Consider the following 19,264-nt stretch of genomic DNA (forward strand, 5'->3'; position numbering starts at 1 on the left):
AGAGAGACTGGGGAGCTGGGGCTCAGAGAGACCTCACGAGGCCAGTATACTTGTCTTCTAATCAGATCCTCGCTGAGACCTTCCTATTCCCAGACCTCTACCACTGTACTGTACCATCTACCCACCTCCAGTCGCACTGCTGTCAAACTAAGTGTCAGCCAGCCACAGAAATTAAATCATTTTTTTAAGAGCTTTTTGTCAAAGATCAGAGATCAAATATGGAGATTATTGGAGTTTGGAACTCCATCTACCAACTTCCCACCATCCCCTCAGAGGAATATTTGAAACCTGAAGTGCTATTTTGTTCCTGTGACATTTTGTCCAAACCCTTTAAAGCTTCTTTTGCCCTAGAAAAGTGTCTGTTTGATTTTGAGAAGTACCGCTCAAATGGCTCCACCATACAATTTGCCCGAAGTTCCAACAGAGTGTCCATCTTTAGATGGACAATGAATATTACTATTCTATAGTGCCACCGTAACGGAGAAGGTTAGTTGTCCGGGTGGTATTCAGACTGTCCCTCTGAATCTCTGCAGGTCGGCCTAGGGTCCTCACTGTGAGGCTCAGTGCTGCTATTAGAGCTGCCACCACTCTCTCACTTTACGGCCCAGGCACACGTCAATCAAATCAACTTGCGCACACACATTTTCACACAAATGGACACGCAGACACGCACTCGCCTAACCAGCCACTGCATACACAAAGATAGGGTCACATGCCAATTGGAACATAGCCAAAAATTCCCTTTCCCACACTGATGTTCAGCACTGTCTACCTCTACCTGTGTAATCCACAACCAACCCATGCAGAGACATGGCAATCATGTTGGCTTCCAAGCAAAACAGGTATCCACTGGGGAGATTGGGAGTCAGCCGAAATGTCACAGTGAATCTCTGTTAGGCAGAGGATGGGTAAGCAAGCTTCTATGGAGAGGAGAGTGAGCTAGTCCACTGAAACCAGCCCCCTGCAGTGGCCCACACATTAATAACTACACTACTGTTATCACCTCAATCGGCTGGCATGAAATTATATTTACAGGAATTCAAAATTAATACAGATTGTAATCGGATTACACAAGAGCCATCAACTTCAATACCAGAGTTTGACTTGACGGTATGCTGTGGGAACTTTTAGCGTAGTCTCTGTTATAGAGGGAAGGACTTTTTAAAGGATGTGCCGTTGCTGAAGGGGGAAATGATCTTTGAGCCAAGCAAAGCATGATTAATCTACAACTGGGATGTAGTTATAGTTCTCTGAACAGTATAATCAGGTAATTACATGTATTTCTGCCTGGGCAAAAGGGGATGTTGGCATTTAATATATCAAACTGTAGAGTTAACTGTTCCAGTAACTTTGAGAAAGAGAGTGATAATAGTCCGTCTAGATTTAAATGGTATCGTTGTTGTCACGGTTTTCATAAGGTGAAGGAGAGTCGGACCAAACTGCAGCGTGTATATTGTGATCCATGTTTAATAAAACAAACGTAACACGAATCAATACAAAAACTCAACAAAACAATAAACGGAATTAAAACCGAAACAGCCTAAACTGGTGCAAACTAACACAGAATAAGGACGCCAAGACACTCAGGACAATCACCCACAATACAACCAAAGAATATGGCTGCCTAAATATGGTTCCCAATCAGTGACAACGATAAACACCTGCCTCTGATTGAGAACCACTTCAGACAGCCATAGACTTTCCTAGAACACCCCACGAAGCTACAACCCCACTAAGCTACACACCACATACAAAAACCCATGTCACACCCTGGCCTGACCAAATACATGAAGAAAAACACAAAATACTTCGACCAGGGCGTGACAGTTGTCCCTATTACATACTGAACATTTGACTAAATACACTAAATATTCTAGTGAAGGCTTTACCAGTAGGTTTGCAGTACAATGGACCCTGACTGGACCAGACAGCAACAGCCAGGTTTTGAGCGAATAGTCAGGAGATGACCTTTTTCCTGGGATGCGACCTTTTCCAGGTGAAATAACAGTCATCTAGCACGTTGTTGTAGCTCGGACAAGTATAAACAAATACAAGCAGAACAGTCACGTTTTAAAATTTATTAATATAAGATATATATTTAGAGAATTGTGCAGAAAGCTCAGACATATCAGCAGCATCAGTACTAACAACCTCACAGCACACGTGTCCAGGGAAGTAAACATTTAGTGCTGAGAGAGAGAGGTTGAGTGGTGGCCATTAGTAATGCGCGGGTCAGCTGTTTGTTCACCCGCATCCGCCCGCAATTACTATTCAGTTGTGTAAAGTACTTAAGTAAAAATACTTCAAAGTACTAATTAAGTCGTTTTTGGGGGGTATCTGTACTTAAAAAAAAAAGTTAAATATTTTTGACAACTTTTACTTGTACTTCACTACATTCTTAAAGAAAACAATGTACTTTTAACTCCATACATTTTCCCTGACACACAAAATTACTCGTTACATTTTGAATGGCTAGCGGGACAGGAAAATAGTATAATTCACACTTATCAAGAGGACATCCCTGGTCATCCCTACTGCCTCTGATCTGGCGGACTCACTAAACACAAATGCTTAATTTGTAAATTATGTCTGTGTTGGAGTGGTCCCCTAGCTCTCTGTAAAAAATATATATATCTATATATTTTAAATGGTGCCGTCTGGTTTGCTTAATATAGGGAATTTGAAATTATTTTCACTTTTACTTTCAATACATAAGTATATTTGAACAATTACATTTTCTTTTGATACTTAAGTATATTTTTAAAACCAAATACTTTTAGACTTTTACTCAAGAAGTATTTTACAGGGTGACTTTCACTTTTACTTGAGTCATTTTCTATTAAAGGTATCTTTACTTTTACTCAAGTATGACAACTGGGTACTCTTTCCACCACTGTTGCTATTAACCCATTAGCAACCCCTGACTATGTGATAAAGTGAAAATCCGAGGCCCGCATCCAACCTAACCCGCAAATATAGAGAATTAGCTGTACAGTCAGAGATTGCAGAACTCTTTTTTTTACAGGCCTTTTTAGATATAGGCCTGTTTCTGTTTATAGCCTATTTGATAATCAACTTGTTTATAAATATATAAATGCAGCTTCTCTTCTCTCATTACTTGTTGCCCTAGAAGAGGGCCATTTCCATTTGTTTTGTCTTGTTTTCCAACACACCTGGTTTTTATTCCCTCATTACGTGTTTGTGTATTTAATCCTCTGTTCCCCCCATGTCTTTGTGTGGTATTGTTTGTTTGTAAGTGCTTGTGCACATGTTGACTGGTGCGCATTGGGTTTTGTACCCGGGTTGTTATTTTCTTGATACCATTGGTTTTAGAATTAAATTGCTCCGGGTATTACCTAGTTCTGCTCTCCTGCGTCTGACTTCCCTGCCACCAGTTACGCCAGTTAATTTAAAGCTGTTAAAAACGACACAACATGTTTTTGAGAAGATTTCAGTTCAGCTTGGATGCATATTTTATGATGTTTGAAAAAATATTTTATGCTGATAAAATAGCACCATAACAAGAGGTTGCTAAGTGCGCATTCATTTTCTCAAGATGCTGAATGAAATAAATCATATTTCTCCACTCCTGTTCTCGAGTCAAAATGTACATTTGGTGTATAATTTTACTGCAAGAAATGCTTAATTCTGCAGGAGTTAATATTAGATTGGGCTATATGAGAGATTATAGGCTACTTCTCCATTTAACCCATCTGAACAGTACAGTTTCCTTGACGTATCATTTTGACAATCTCACAATATAATTTTTGCTCTTGCTGCCTGTATATTTGCGCTAAAACTCCAGTATTTTTCCTTCATAGCTTGTTCTCCATCTTATTTTTAAATAGGGAGCCAATTTGTTTTCAGGACTCTAATTTCCATGACTGATAAAACTTTTTTTCTCATGGCTCTCTCATGTCTCTCTGCAGCAGACATATGGTGGGCAATATGTTTCGAACATCGAATTGCAATAAAATCACAGTATCAAATCGCAACACATAGAATTGTGACAATCACAATACAGATATCGGCATCTAAGTATCATGATAATATTGTATCGTAAGGTCCCTGGCAATTCCCAGGCCTAATCACTAGTGACCATGGTATGTGAGTGTGCCCACTTAAGCTGTAGCATCATGGCACTGTAAAGATGGTATCCAACATCACAGTACCCCTTGGGAATACAAGGAAGCAGCACAACAGCACAGCAATAATGCACAAATGAGATCAAATGCTAACTCAAATGTTTTTTTTTTCTTGATTTTTGTGTGTTTCTGTGTATCTTTGTGTGTGTTGCCTGTGTATGTCTGCCTATTATCCCAAAGGAGAGGGAGTTGCTGGGCCGTATCTCAGACCTGCAGGAGGAGGTGGTAAGGAGGAAGAACCACATTGCTGAGCTGGACCACGAAATCCACACACTGAATGAAAACATCAACACGCTCACCAAGGAGCTGGAGCTTAAGGGCAAGGAGGTGCTGAAGATCCGCAGTGAGGCCAACCAGCAGATCAGGTGGGTGGGAGGAGAGGGCAGGAGGGGAGGGCCGTGACCCCACCACAGAGCATTATGGGGTGACACAAAGGAGGGTTGACACAATAACAGGCCATCTACAGTAATGTTGTTGCGGCGCGTTGCGTACTCATACCCCTGTATTCATACCCCTGTTACAGCTTGAATTCCAAATTGATTAAATATATTTATTGCCTCAGCCTTCTACACACAATACCCCATAATGACAAAGTGAAAACATGTTTTTAGAAATGTTGGCATATTTATTGAAAATGAAAGACAGAAATATCTAATTTACATAAGTATTTACACCCCTGAGTCAATACATGTTAGAATCTCATTCGGCAGCGATTACAACTGTGAATATTTCTGGGTAAGTCTCTAAGAGATTTGCACACGTTGATTGTATAATATTTGCACATTATAATTTGTTTGATTCTTCAAGTTCTGTCAAGTTGGTTGTTGATCATTGACATCCATTTTAAAGTATTGCCATAGATTTTCAAGCTGATTTAAGTCAAAACTGTAGCTATAGTAGGCCACTCAGGAACATTCAATGTTGTCTTAGTAAGCAACTCCAGTGTATATTTGTGTTTTAGGTTATTGTCCTGGAGGAAAGCAGACTGAATCAGGTTTTCCTCTCGGATGTAGCCCGTGCTTAGCTCTATTCCGTTGCTTTTTATCCTAAAAAACTCCCTTGCCGGTGACAACTGTACCATAACATGATGCAGCCACCACCATGCTTGAAAATATGAAGAGTGGTACTCAGTGATGTTGTTTTGGATTTGCCCCAAACATACAGTTCATTTCTTTGCCACATTCTTAGCAGTTTTACTTTAGTGGCTTATTGCGAACAAGTTGTTTTGGAATATTTTTATTCTGTACGGGCTTCCTTCTTTTCACTCTGTAATTTGTTTAGTATTGTGGAGTAATTACAATGTTGTTGATCCATCCTCAGTTTTCTCCTATAACAGCCATTAAACTCTGTAACTGTTTTAAAGTCACCATTAGCCTCATGGTGCATTCCCCGAGCAGTTTCCTTCCTCTCTGGCAACTGAGTTAGGAAGGATGCCCGTATCCTTATAGTGACTGGGTGTATTGATATACCATCCAAAGTGTTATTAATCCAAATTAATAACTTTACCAGGCTCCAAGGGATATTCAATGTCTGCCATTTTTTTACCCATCTACCAATAGGTACCCTTCTCTGCGAGGTATTGGATAACCTCTCTGGTCTTTATGGTTGAATCTGTGTTTGAAATTCACTGCTCAACTGAGGGACCTTACAGATAATTGCATGTGTGGGGTACAGAGATGAGGTAGTCATTCAAAAATCATGTTAAACGCTATTAATGCACACACAGTTCATGCAGCTTATTATGTGACTTGTTGAGCACATGTTTACTCCTGAACTTATTTAGGCCATAACAAAAGGGTTGTATACTTATTGACTGAATTCCACTTGACATTATGGGGTATTGTGTGTAAGCCAGTGACACAAAATCTCAATTTAATCCATTTCAAAATTAGGCTGGAACACAACAAAATGTGGAATTAGTCAAGAGGTGTGGATACTTTCTGTAGGTCTCCGTATGCTATCCTTACAGGTGAATGCCTCTACCTCGTTTTAATATGGTCACGATGAAGGTTATTTTGGATTGTTTAGTTCATTTAGATGACTGGTGAATCACAACACGAGAAGTTCAGTTGTGCGACTTCCTCTTGTTTAGATGTGACTGTCAGTGGCCATTGGCAGTGCTGGCAAAGTTTTCAAGTTAGATTAAAGTGGAAGGATACTGGCAGAAAGAGAGGGGCCAATTTGCCTCTCCCTGCTAGATGTCCTGGTTTATATTTTGTCATCTGTTATTCCCTTTGATGACATGGTCCCTTTTGACATTTTGTTATATAGCCAAATAAATTGATAAGGAAATATGAAACTGTTATTTGGGGCAAGGCCGAAATATAATCTATCATCATGCTTTTCCCACAGGCTGATAATTAATAATTCACTCTTATATTAATTCATAATGTGTGGCTAAGGCCCGGATGGAATGAACGGCAAGAACTCTCATTAGAATTAAAAGCCTGTTTGGTGATGAATTAAAATAATGGAGGCTGATGCTTTTCCAGAGATAACTAATCACATTTCATTTGATTTTTTATTCAACCTTTATTTAATTAGGCAAGTCAGTTAAGAACAAATTATTATTTACAATGACGGCCTATCAAAAGGCAAAGGCCTCCAGCGGGGACAGGGGATGGGATTAAAAAAATACAAATATAAATATAGGACAAAATGCACATCACGACAAGAGAGACAAAACTACATAAAGATAGACCTAAGTCAACAACATAGCAAGGCAGCAACACAGACAACACAGCATGGTAGCAACACAACATGGTAGCAGCGTAAAACATGGTACAAACATTATAGGGCACAGACAACAGCACAAAGGGCCAGAAGGTAGAGAAAACAATACATCACGCCAAGCAGTCACAACTGTCAGTAAGAGTGTCCATGATTGAGTCTTTGAATGAAGAGATTGAGATAAAACTGTCCAGTTTGAGTGCTTGTTGTAGCTCATTCCAGTCGCTAGCTGCAGCGAACTGAAAAGTCGAGCGACCCAGGGATGTGTGTGGCCTTTAACAGAATGTGACTTGCAGTGTTGTATGTGGAGGATGAGGGCTGCAGTAAATATCTCAGATAGGGGGGAGTGAGGCCTAAGAGGATTTTATAAATAAGCATCAACCAGTGGGTCTTGCGACAGGTATACAGAGATTACTAGTTTACAGAGGAGTATAGAGTGCAGTGATGTGTCCTATAAGGAGCATTGGTGGCAAATATGATGGCCGAATGGTATAGAACATCTAGCCGCTCGAGAGCACCCTTACCTGCCGATCTATAAATTATGTCTCCGTAATCTAGCATGGGTAAGATGGTCATCTGAATCAGGGTTAGTGTGGCAACTGTGGTGAAAGAGGAGCTATTACGAAAGAGGAAACCAAGTCTAGTTTTAAATTTAGCCTGCAGCTTTGATATGTGCTGAGAGAAGGACAGTGTACAGTCTAGCCATACTCCCAAGTACTTGTATGAGGTGACCTCAAGCTCTAAACCCTCAGAGGTAGTAATCACATCCGTGGGAAGGGGGGCATTCTTCTTACCAAACCACATTACCTTTCTTTGGAGGTGTTCAGAACAAGGTTAAGGGTAGAGAAAGCTTGTTGGACACTAAGAAAGCTTTGTTGTAGAGTGTTTAACACAAAATCAGGGGAGGGGCCAGCTGAGTATAAGACTGTATAATTTGCATATGAATGGATGAGAGAGCTTCCTACTGCCTGAGCTATGTTGTTAATGTAAATTGAGAAGAACGTGGGGCCTAGGATCGAGCCTTGGGGTACTTCGTTGGTGACAAGCAGTGGCTGAGACAGCAGATGTTCTGACTTTATACACTGCACTCTTTGAGAGAGGTAGGTAGCAAACCAGGCCAAAGGCCCCTTAGAAACAGAGACACCAATACTCCTTAGCCGACCCACAAGAATGGAATGGTCTACTGTATCAAAAGCTTTGGCCAAGTCAATAAAAATAGCAGCTCAATGTTGCTTAGAATCAAGGGCAATGGTGACATCATTGAGGACCTTTAGGGTTGCAGTGACGCATCCATAACCTGAGCGGAAACCAGATTACATACCCGAGAGAATACTATAGACCTCAAGAAAGCCAGTCAGTTGATTATTGACAAGTTTTTCCAACACTTTTGATAAACATCGCAAAATAGAAATAGGCCTATAACAGTTAGGATCAGCTTGATCGCCCCCTTTAAATAAAAGACGAACCATGGCTGCCTTCCAAGCCATGGGAACCTCCCCAGACAGGAGAGACGGGTTAAAAAGGTCAGCGATGGGCTTGGCGATGATAGGGGCAGCAACCTTAAAGAAGAAAGGGTCTAAACCATCTGACTAGTCACATTAGAAGGGTTGGGAGATGAGGAAATGTTGGACGGACAAGGATGCATGGTTGAGTCAAATAGGAGTCCTGACTTATTGAAGTGGTGATTAAAGAGCTCAGCCATGTGCTTCTTATCAGTACCAACCACATCATCAACATTAAGGGACATGGGCAGCTGTGAAGAGGAGGGTTTATTCTCAGGTCTTTAACCGTTTCCCTAACTTCAGAGAGAGAACTTTTCTTTAAAATAATTAACTTTGGCCTTCCGGATAGCCTCAGTCCACTTATTTCTAATTTGCCTGAACGAGAGCCAGTCAGCCTGAGTATGCGTGTGCCGAGCCTTTTCTTGAGGTGGAGTAACTCTGCAAGATCATGGTCGAACCAGGAACTGAACCTGTTTTTAATTCTATTTTTCTTCATGATGGTGTGTTTGTTAACAATACCACTAAAAATATCAAAAAAGAAGGTCCAAGTGTCTTCGACAGAGGGGATCAAGTTGATTCTATCCCAATTTACAGAGGCCAGTTCATGAAAGAAGGCTTGCTCATTAAAGTTTTTTTGTCAAGCGTCTATGACAAATCAGGACAGGTCGTTTCACTGAGCAGCCATTACGAACACAGGCTGTAAAACAGTGATCACTAAGGTCATTACAGAAAACACCAGACTGATACCTATCAGGATTATCTGTGAGGATAACGTCGTGGAGAGTAGCCTTTTCTGGGTGTTTGAGAAAGATTTAGGGAGTCCCATTGGGAAAGGGGGATACCTAGTCAGTTGTACAACTGAATGCATTCAACTGAAATGTGTCTTCCGCATTTAACACCAGCCCTCTGAATCCGAGGGGTAGTGTTCCAGTGCGCATGTGTGCGTATCAGCGCACGCCTGTTTGTGCGTGCATGCATGTGTGACATCAACGACACACATCGCTAGCAGGATTCCAAGCTCCTCGTGGAGTTTCACTTCCAATTATGTAACACGCGGGCAAATCCTCGTTTCTGAGATAAAAATAACATAATAAATAAATACATTGGAAATGATGTGTCCCTCAGGGTGTTACTCAGGAAGAGGCAAACATATTCCTCTGTACTCCTCATGGTCTCTCTCTCCGACTGCAGTACCTCAGAGTGAGCAGCCCTGCCATAAAGCCCACTGAGAGGAGACCGTCACCGCTACCATGCAGGGAATATCAATGAGCTGGTGAAATGTCCTGGAAAAGTCCTGTCCATCTGTCCCGATTTCAAAATAAATCAATAAGTAAATAGAGAGGAGTGTTTTTTTTTCACTTATGGCGAAACAGTGATACCTCCTCCAGAGCCCTCTGCTATGAATTATGTATGTCTTTCTAGGAAAGGAGAGGATGAGTATGTCAGGAAATGAAAGAAAGTCAAAGATGAATGCAATTTGACTGGCGGCAGCAGGATCAAAAGGAATGTGTCTGTGGTAATTGTGCCTCGTTAGGATACTGTAACACCTCTGGACCAGAGACTCAGCGCCTCCGAGCTGGAGAGGCGTATAAAGACGTGATCTGAATGGGCTTTATTGGTCTGGTCTCTTCTCATCAGGGCTCATGAACAGGACCTGTGTAAGAAACACGAGCGGGAGATGGCTGAGATGAACGCCATGCACAACAGAGAGACTCAGAACATGCTGTGTGACTTCAACAAGGCCCAGGAGCTACTCAAAGACAAGATCTCTGCTCTGCAAGTCCTGTACGTACAGTACATCCAGTATGTAGTTGCTTTAGCTGTGTGTGTGTGTGTGTGTGTGTGTGTGTGTGTGTGTGTGTGTGTGTGTGTGTGTGTGTGTGTGTGTGTGTGTGTGTGTGTGTGTGTGTGTGTGTGTGTGTGTGTGTGTGTGTGTGTGTACATGCCTGTGTGATTATATAAAGCCCTGGCAGATGATGAAAGACCACCGTACCTGGCCGAGCAACAGAGGGTGAAAAGGTGAGTGCCCCAGACAGATACAGGGATGAATGGAAGGAAGGATGAGAAGGAGGGATGGATTCAAGAGGGGAGAGAAGGGGGCTACACATGACCTCCTGAGGTGAATATGGCCCATTGGGAAGGTCCTTCTCTCTCTCCTTACCCTCCCAGTAGTACAGATGCAGCTCCCTATGAGAGATCTGGCAGACTTGTTTTATTTCCCTCGTGTGCTGTATGGAGGTGACTGTGTCCTCAATATCCCATCACACACACACACACACACACACACACACACACACACACACACACACACACACACACACACACACACTGTCCATGTAGCAGTGTCCTACTGGGGATAAACCTCCAGCTGGGTGTGCAGCTGCCCCATAGCTTTCAAGACACCACAATACACACACAGTACACACCAGCAAATACAAGCATAGACATAGACAAATCCCCTGCAAACTGCTGTGAATAGATCAATGGAGATGTATTGATTATGGAAATGAAATAGGGAGCTTAGGAAGGCACTCATAAATGATCCGTACGTCTCCATAGGAACTATTTTTGAAATATGAGAGAGGAACAGAGGAGAAACAGATGTAAGGGCCCTAGGACTGTGGATTTTGCTGTCAGGAGTGACCTAATTTGGTTTCACTTGAATGAGAGCACAATCTAGACACACAGCCAGCTACTGCAGAGAGAGCCTCTGTTTAAAATAGTTCATCTGTGATGTTCCCCACCAAATCTTCTCATGGCTCAATCACTCCTTTCACAACATCAAAATGAAATGCTAGTGAAGCATACATCATTATTTGTGCACATGTTCCTCCATGAATGTGACCGACAAACAGAATCCATTACGATATTGTAAAAATAGGTCACACATAGATTTTTCTGTTACTAACCTTTCTAAAACCAACAATTACCTGCTGGTTGGAGACCCTGTCATTATCAATTTGCTGACTAGTTGACATTTCCAGGGCCTTCCCTTGAGGTGGCCGATTTACTGCCTGCTAATTAAGCACAGGACAAATCTATTTTAACGACAACCCCTGTCCCCTCCCCAATTAATCACCATGGCAGCTTCGTTCCCCCAAAGCCAGTCCCTGGCCACCGCTAAATTATTACGCCATTTAAGCTTTATGAATATTTTATCTCTTAACATCTCCTATTGGTTAAGCCCCTGGGAACCAACATGAGTTTGTTGTCTGATTGGTTGTTGTCACATCTGTTTTGAGTGATGTCGCTGGAGAGTTGAATGGAGTGTGATATATTTATAGAAAGCAAGCCAGCACCAGCTTCCCAGGCTGCACTGCAACAGCATGTTTATTTCACACGGGTGTGCTTGGAATATGTGTAGGGATACAGACAGTGGTGGAAAAAGTGCCTAATTGTCATACTTGAGTAAAAGTATAGATACCTTAATAGAAAATGACTCAAGTGAAAGTCACCCTGTGAAATACTACTTCAGTAAAATTCTAAAATTATTTGGTTTTAAATATACTTAAAGTATCAAAAGTAAATGTAATTGCTAAAATTATTATTGAAAGGAAAAGTATAAATCATTTCAAATTCCTTATATTAAGCAAACCAGACGGCACCATTTTTTATTTACGGAGAGCCAGGGGCACACTCCAACACTCAGACATAATTTACAAATGAAGCATGTGTGTTTAGTGAGTCCGCCAGATCAGAGGCAGTATGGATGACCAGGGATGTTCTCTTGATAAGTGCGTGAATTGGACCATTTTCCTGTCCTTCTAGCCATTCAAAATGTAACGACTACTTTTGGGTGTCAGGGAAAATGTACGGAGTAAAAAGTACTTTTCTTTAGGAATGTAGTGAAGTAAAAGTAAAAATAGTCAAAAATATAAATAGTAAAGTAAAGTACAGTTACCCCAAAAAACTACTTAAGTAATACTTTAAAGTATTTTTTACTTAAGTACTTTACACCACTGGATGCAGATGAGTCTATAGTGAAATGTGACACTGAAGTAATGAGTAGTAGAGCAAGAAATGAACAGATCGCCGATGCATAGCAGTGCAGCAGAAGCAATTATCCTGATATCCAATAGGCTCTCCCTCTAATTCAAGCTCTTGCCTGTCCCTGTCTTGCGTTGGCGTTTTGATGGCGAGTTTGGTATCACTTGTCATTCAACATCTGTAAGTGCTGAGGGCGACGAGCCAAACTGGACATGATGGATGCTTGTTTACAGTACGAGGAATATCTCGGCATATTAAAGTCATCAATCTCAAGTTAGAGGCAGCAAAGAAACTGTGGAGAGGCAGATGGCTTCGAACACTGTTAAGAACTCTTCTAAAAAATTAAAAATAAAGTGCTTGTTATTTGTTGACACGTTAAAGTGGAAATCCAGGAAAAACATGTACTGCCACTTTTTGATCATAGTAATACACCAGCACTAATAGGCTTTCTGATTATGAGATTAAACCTAGGAGAGTTAAAAGCTAATGCTTTACTATTGAACTGTAGGTATGGGAAGGGAAGCTTTCAAAACATGGTCCCTCAGTGTCTGCATGTATTAATGCTCATATCCCCAAGCTGATCCAAGGCACTTTTATTATCACGTCACACAAACAAACTGTGAGACGTCTGAGCTCTAATGGCCCCCGCCTCTCCCCCAGGCTGGAGGGCACGGAGGATAAGTTCCGGAACAGGGAGAGCCGGCCTGAGGACCTGCAGGTGATCGCTGAGCTAAAGGACATGGTGACTGAGAGGGAGTCCCTCGTCAAGAAGCTGGTGGTAAGTGTATGTACACAGTACAAGATGGCCTACAGGATGCCCTTTTGTGGTTTTACCCAACAATCCTAGACATGGAGCCTGCATGCCTGTCTACCTCCAGACAATAGTAGACCAGACTATGGAGTGCTGTAGCCCTGCATGACCTAAGAGTTCTCATACAGCAGCAGTAGACTCCGAGAGCTATGTTACAGCCCTCGAGTCCCAGCGATGCATTCAGACAGGTTATCCAGCATACTGTATCGGTGACAAAGTGTATGTGGCACTAGAGAGAGTGGATAGAAGTCCCTCTGACTTTAGCCAGTGCTATCACCCGGTACTGCTAAGCCCCATTGTAGACAGAGTATGTGAGGTGTGTCGTAAACCATCAGTGAGATGCTCCATCACGAACCCAGAGTGCCGTGACCTAACTGGCATCTCTCTGTGGACTTGCAGGACGACAAAAAGTTCTACCAGCTGGAGTTGGTGAACAGAGAGACCAACTTCAACAAGGTGTTCAACACCAGTCCCAACGTGGGAGTAATAAATCCCCTCATCAAGGTGAGCTGACCGCTTGCACACCATACAGACAGACACAAGGCTAACACACCTCTGGACTAACACTGACCATCAGTTGATTAGAGCCATATGGCTCATCTGAGCCAGTCTTTGACACTTTGTGAAGCCCCAAAGCTACCGGTGACAATTTTAAACCGTTAGGGAACCATCCCGATCATTACAGGCCTAAACCAGTTGCCTGTACGTCGTTGTAGAGAATGATTGAAGTGGAGATTTTCCACGAATATTTAGCCTTGATTTCCATTGGAACCATTCCATCCTTTAGTGGAGAGAAGTTGTGTCCCATTCCAATGTAAACACAGCAATCCCCTGTCTCCCAGTTGAAGGGATCACTCTGCATGGTCAATATGTAACTGTTGACTCCATTTCAAGTTCTATAACTTCCGATATTATGTGTGTTTGTACATTTTTGTGTGTGTGTGTGTGTGTGTGTGTGTGTGTGTGTGTGTGTGTGTGTGTGTGTGTGTGTGTGTGTGTGTGTGTGTGTGTGTGTGTGTGTGTGTGTGTGTGTGTGTGTGTGTGTGTGTGTGTGTCTGTGTGTGTGTGTGTGTGTCTGTGTGTGTGTGTGTGTTAGTCAGTGTGTATGTGTGTTATCTCCCTGTTCAGACATCCAGTTCTCCTTTGCTTTCCAAGCCATTCTTTGTTAGTGTGAACTTTCTGTAGCCTCTTCCTTTGATGCATCTCTTTTTTGCCCATCTTAGTTTACAGAAAGCTGAGAGCGACTGTTGCTTCACTAGCTGAGTGGTGCGAGCTTGACCATCAGAAAGCATCCATCCACATAAATCCTCCAAGAGAATGAGAAATATATAAAAATATATATATATATATATACACACACAGCAGTCTTTTTTTCCATTGGACTAGCTTTCCCTATTTTTCCCATTTGTTTGTGTTTTTGTCCTACTGTGTAGCAACAGAGAAAGAATGACAAATCAGCAAACCGATTCAGCAGCTCTCCAAACCTCAGGGCTCTGGAGGCGACAGGAACAGGGATGGGGAGCGGGCAACCCCAGCCCAACCGCCTAGAGCCTATCCCCAACTCCCCTATTCACCACCTTGAGCTCAACACTAGCAAACCTCTGCCCCCACCGACCCCTCCGACAGAGCCCAAGAAATTCATGAGGTGAGCGCCGCCCCTCCCTCGCCGCTGACGCCTCCGTCCGCACCATGGGCAGGCCCAGGGGTCAAGCACACTGACACACAGACAGACAGAGGCTTGCCCTGACCTTCGGCCCATACAGCTGCAGATAGGCAGCTTTCATACAAACCTCTCCAGAGTCAGCTGTCATATCCCTTTATGTTGGGCTTCAGTCTTTAAAAGAAACTTCTCAATGTGACCCTCACTGGCGAATGTTGATGTTCTTTCCCCCTCTCTGTCAGACCTCGCTCTGATAAACAAAAGAGCGTTAAATTAGGAATGACAAAAAAACATTTAAGCACTCCAGTCTGGAACTTTAATTACCTTGAATAATAGATTAAGTTGCGTGCTGCCTGTTGCCAGCAGGCTGAGGGTTCATCCCAGGATTCCCTCTTGATTGCTATTCTATTTGAAGGACATGATGGTTTTTGTCTTTGCCTGCAGTTTTTGCGAGGCTTTGATTGCATCCCCCGAGAATTAGCTTTCGGAGAGAGGCAGAGCTCCCACAATCTCTCACCTCCCCCCCCTACACTTCTATGTCAATTCATCTTTACTTTATACCGCGAAGTCAGTGACTTCACAAGAGGGTTTCTTTTCAAACACACAACAAAAGATATTCCAGCTGAACTTACACACACTGCTGGAGATGTGTCAACACTTTACTATACTATTATAAAGTATTGTAAATACATAAGCTTTGAAAATGGCATTGGAATGCAAAAAGGAGCATGTGTACCACTACCCCTCCCCCAACCCCCACCGTCACTCTTAACATGCTAACTGAAGTGTGCACGCTAGGAGTTGTCTCGTTGTGTCTCTGCGTTGTGTTAATTGTTCCGTTTGTTCTGGAAGTTATAGGCCTACAACTCATTGGTGATGTTGTTATTGTTCTGTTAAACCCCCTCATCCTCACCGGCCTCCAGGCTTGCCGCACTTACTGCACTTTGTTGTCCACCTTGATGTGAAATTGTTTTGATTTTACATGAGGAAAATATTGGTGGTGGTATTTTCTTGCGTGTGTGAGGATGTGTGAACGTCTAACTGAAGCCTCCAATAACAACAACACTCTCCCTCTCATCAATGAACACCTCTCTCTCTTGTGCCTTGGCATTGCTTTGCTCGCTGTTGTGCTTCTAGCTATAATTCTGTTCATGTGTATTAAGCACACATGTTAATGTGGTACTCTCTTGTGCATGTGTTGTACTAGCTTATGATGCCTGCACTCATCCGGTGCTTAGGTTTCTGACAATTGCTGCACTTGTTATCTATCTGTACCCGTGTGCACTGTGCCTCTGAGCTTTGGGCGTTTCTGTTGCCTTTGCTGCATGCTGCTATGTAAATAAGTTGCAGGTGAGTCGGCGTGGCGGATTTGTAGCGGGGCTGCCCTCCATTGTCATGGGACTCTCCCATCACTGCATCACACACATGGCCTGTCTGTCTCAGCCCCTGGCAAGGTGTCCCTGTTTACACTTAGCAACAGATGCACCCCCACATACCACATACCTGCTGAAGCACATACCACTCGTATTAACCAAACCGCAGGGGCAAATGGCGACACAATGGTGCCATGTATTACATATTTGCTTTCAGATTATTCAAAGGCTGCCCCGATCTCGTTGCGTGAAGTGCTCCTGAAGTGCAGCCCTATTTTGATTCACCAGGTCTATACCAGAACACACACGCTTCAGTTCTCGGAGAAGATACCTAGATCAATAGAACTTCTTAATTCAGCTCACCAGCAAATGTGTAGTACAATACATGTACATAAATACTTGAGTTTTCCCGATGAAAAACACTAGCATGCGTGCTTATGCCATTTCTCTGCTTCTAGCTTTTGATGTTGTTGAGGTCAGCCCTGTCTGTCTCAGCCCAGGTGTTCTCTGGATCCGAAATTGGTGATGAACAGACCAATTGAGCATTCAATTGGGTTTGCTGCAATGGAGGCTACTGAGACTGAGGAGAGAATGATCACAGAGGAGATATTTTAGGATAGTTCTCAGAGACAAACAGTTCAAGGCCCCGCACAGGATGAAGAAGCCACCTGTCTTTAATTTAAAAACTTCAGACATGTTCAGCTCAGTTAGGGCAGTGCAGTTGGTGCAGTGCAGAATGAGTGCAGGCTGTGTTTATTCATTTGTATCTAGTCATGATAATAATAATAAAACCTTTAAGTTCAGAGGATGTTATTTCACATAACAACTGTGGAAATAACCATAGTAGGAAATTAAAACTCAAAATATCTGAAGTTACACAGTTCTTTATCGGATTCCCAGACTGCAATTTCCTTGCCTTTGTGTTTGTCAAATATCAACTGCAATATAAAGTTGGGTCATAAATCACTGAGATATTTTCATCTTGAACTCGTTGTACACTCTAGTTGTTGAGAGGAGAGCGCTTCACATTATTACGGTTTGTTCTGTACTGACATTTCAATGAGACTTCTCCTCCCACTCATTCTCTCCTCCTTTTTGGCTCTCCAGACAGTCGGATGTCAATCCCTTCATAGATAGCAGGCATCTGGTGCCCATCAACGGGCTACGACCCCTGAACAATTGTGGCTGAGGGAGGGCCCTAGACACCAGGCAGCCAGACAGACAGCCAGAGATATATCTAGCTCTATAGGCAAAGAGCAAAGGTTATTTTATGTGGAATAAAGCTGCAATGTTCGAATACAGTGATGTTTGTTGGCGGTTATTGTGAATTTGTCAATGCCAAGGCTATGGTCAAGCCAGCAGACCCAGTGAAATGCATTAGGTTGAATATGCTATATGTTCGGTAGACTTAGAACAAACAACACTAGGCAAGGTTATAGTCTTTCAATACATTTTCCCTCTCAGGTGTTTTACTTGTTTACAATTGCATTGGCTTTTCAGAAACTACAGACAAGTAGTATGAAAGTAGTATATAGGATTTTTAATAGATGCATTCACATATTTGTATAACCAAGACAGCGTCGTCCCCCAAGGACCTGAGTCAAAGATTAACAACCGCATGGTCTTGTAATTTAATCTCACAAAATCTCATGTCTGGACGATCATGTAAAACAGAAAAGTTAGAGTTAGTAGAGCCGCGGGCTCTTAGAAATGAGCACACTTAACAGGGTTAAAGGCAGATTAGCGCAATGGAAATGTTAGCGTTTTCTAGGAAACATTCACACTTAAGAGCAGATCATCAAATCTATACTGCCGCAGCAAAATCCCATTATCCTCTGAACTGAATGAATGACTGTACCGACGACACTAAGGAACATTCACAAACACATCACATAGGCATAAAACCCAGAGACTCAAATCAAATGACTCAACTCCAAGGTGTAATAAGGATTCCTTAGTCAATAATGTCCTGTATTGTGTAACTGTGCTGCTGTTGTGGTGTGTGTGTGTGTGTGTGTGTGTGTGTGTGTGTGTGTGCCCCCCTGTGTAGCCCTCCTGAGACAGAAGAGTCACCCGTAGGATCCCCCGACCACCAGCGCCAGGAGTGGTTCGCCCAGTACTTCACTTTCTGACTTTTGCAACTCGAGAGCATGTCAACCATAGGAAACGAAAAATACAACAAACAAAAAAAAAGAACATTATTTAATGATCTCCATCTCATTCTGTTGATTACTTCACCGTGAACAGGTTCCTTGTTTGTACAGTGCCGATGAGTATGTTTGACCTTTTCTTTTCTGCAGTTTCTAAAGAGTGATGCATATGCTGCTACAGTAAATTGTCCTCTCTCTGTACCTTATTTTAGAATGGCACCATAGCGAGAGTTTGTTACAGACGCATAACCAATTTTGGTAGAATTAAACTGTTTGTATGGTTGTCTCAACACAGATATAATGATGTCTCACCAATTTTAAAAATAAATTGCATATTTTATATTTATATTATACTATGTATGCTTAACTAATAAATAATTATTGTGACATTTAATCGTGATATGTGTGCTGTCTTTTTTGGGGGGGGCCTTTCAATTTATGGAGGATTTGTACCATAAAGTGCTGTGCCATAGAATCCCAACTTCTGCAGAAAATATTTAATTATAAGGTGTTTGAATGAACTCCATTATGTTTTGAAATTGTGTTTTACAATGTTTTAGGTCAAAGTATGTACAGGTATTTACTGTGTCTGTGTTTAGGTCTGGTTCAGGTGAATTTCTCTGGTCCTGTTGTGATAGCCTTGCAGCTGCACATTTATTTTGGACAGACATAGACGCTAACCAATCAGAAAATATAAGGGGTTCCTGCCATAAAAGCAATTTCCGATTATTTTGACCCACATAAAAAAGCACATGTTTTTTACTGAATCATTGTGGATTTAAATGCAGCATTTACTTCATAGTGAGTATTTTAAGACAAGTGCCATGATGTTTCTTTCGTGTTATAGTTTTGAACACCCCTGTGGGAGTACTGAATGTGTGAATCCAGAGGAAAGTTCCAAAGTTC

General features: G+C 42.1%; 1 protein-coding gene across 4 annotated transcripts in view; it reads left to right on the forward strand.

Annotated features, from left to right (window-relative positions):
- Positions 1-18,758, forward strand: part of fam184ab (family with sequence similarity 184 member Ab) — a 154,021-nt gene extending 135,263 nt beyond the window's left edge. Inside the window, exons 14-19 of one of the 4 annotated variants that reach the window (XM_035774827.2) lie at positions 4,326-4,510; positions 10,016-10,162; positions 13,025-13,148; positions 13,575-13,679; positions 14,609-14,820; positions 18,259-18,758. In XM_035774827.2, coding sequence (XP_035630720.1) covers positions 4,326-4,510; positions 10,016-10,162; positions 13,025-13,148; positions 13,575-13,679; positions 14,609-14,820; positions 18,259-18,340 — 855 coding nt within the window. In that variant the 3' untranslated portion in view covers positions 18,341-18,758. The remainder of the gene's footprint in view (positions 1-4,325; positions 4,511-10,015; positions 10,163-13,024; positions 13,149-13,574; positions 13,680-14,608; positions 14,821-18,258) is intronic. The other 3 variants (XM_035774828.2, XM_035774830.2, XM_035774831.2) reach the window with 3 other exon arrangements.
- The last annotated feature ends 506 nt before the right edge of the window (positions 18,759-19,264 follow it).

Source organism: Oncorhynchus keta, chromosome 8, assembly GCF_023373465.1.
Source record: "Oncorhynchus keta strain PuntledgeMale-10-30-2019 chromosome 8, Oket_V2, whole genome shotgun sequence".
In the NCBI taxonomy this organism is placed as follows: Eukaryota; Metazoa; Chordata; class Actinopteri; order Salmoniformes; family Salmonidae; genus Oncorhynchus; species Oncorhynchus keta.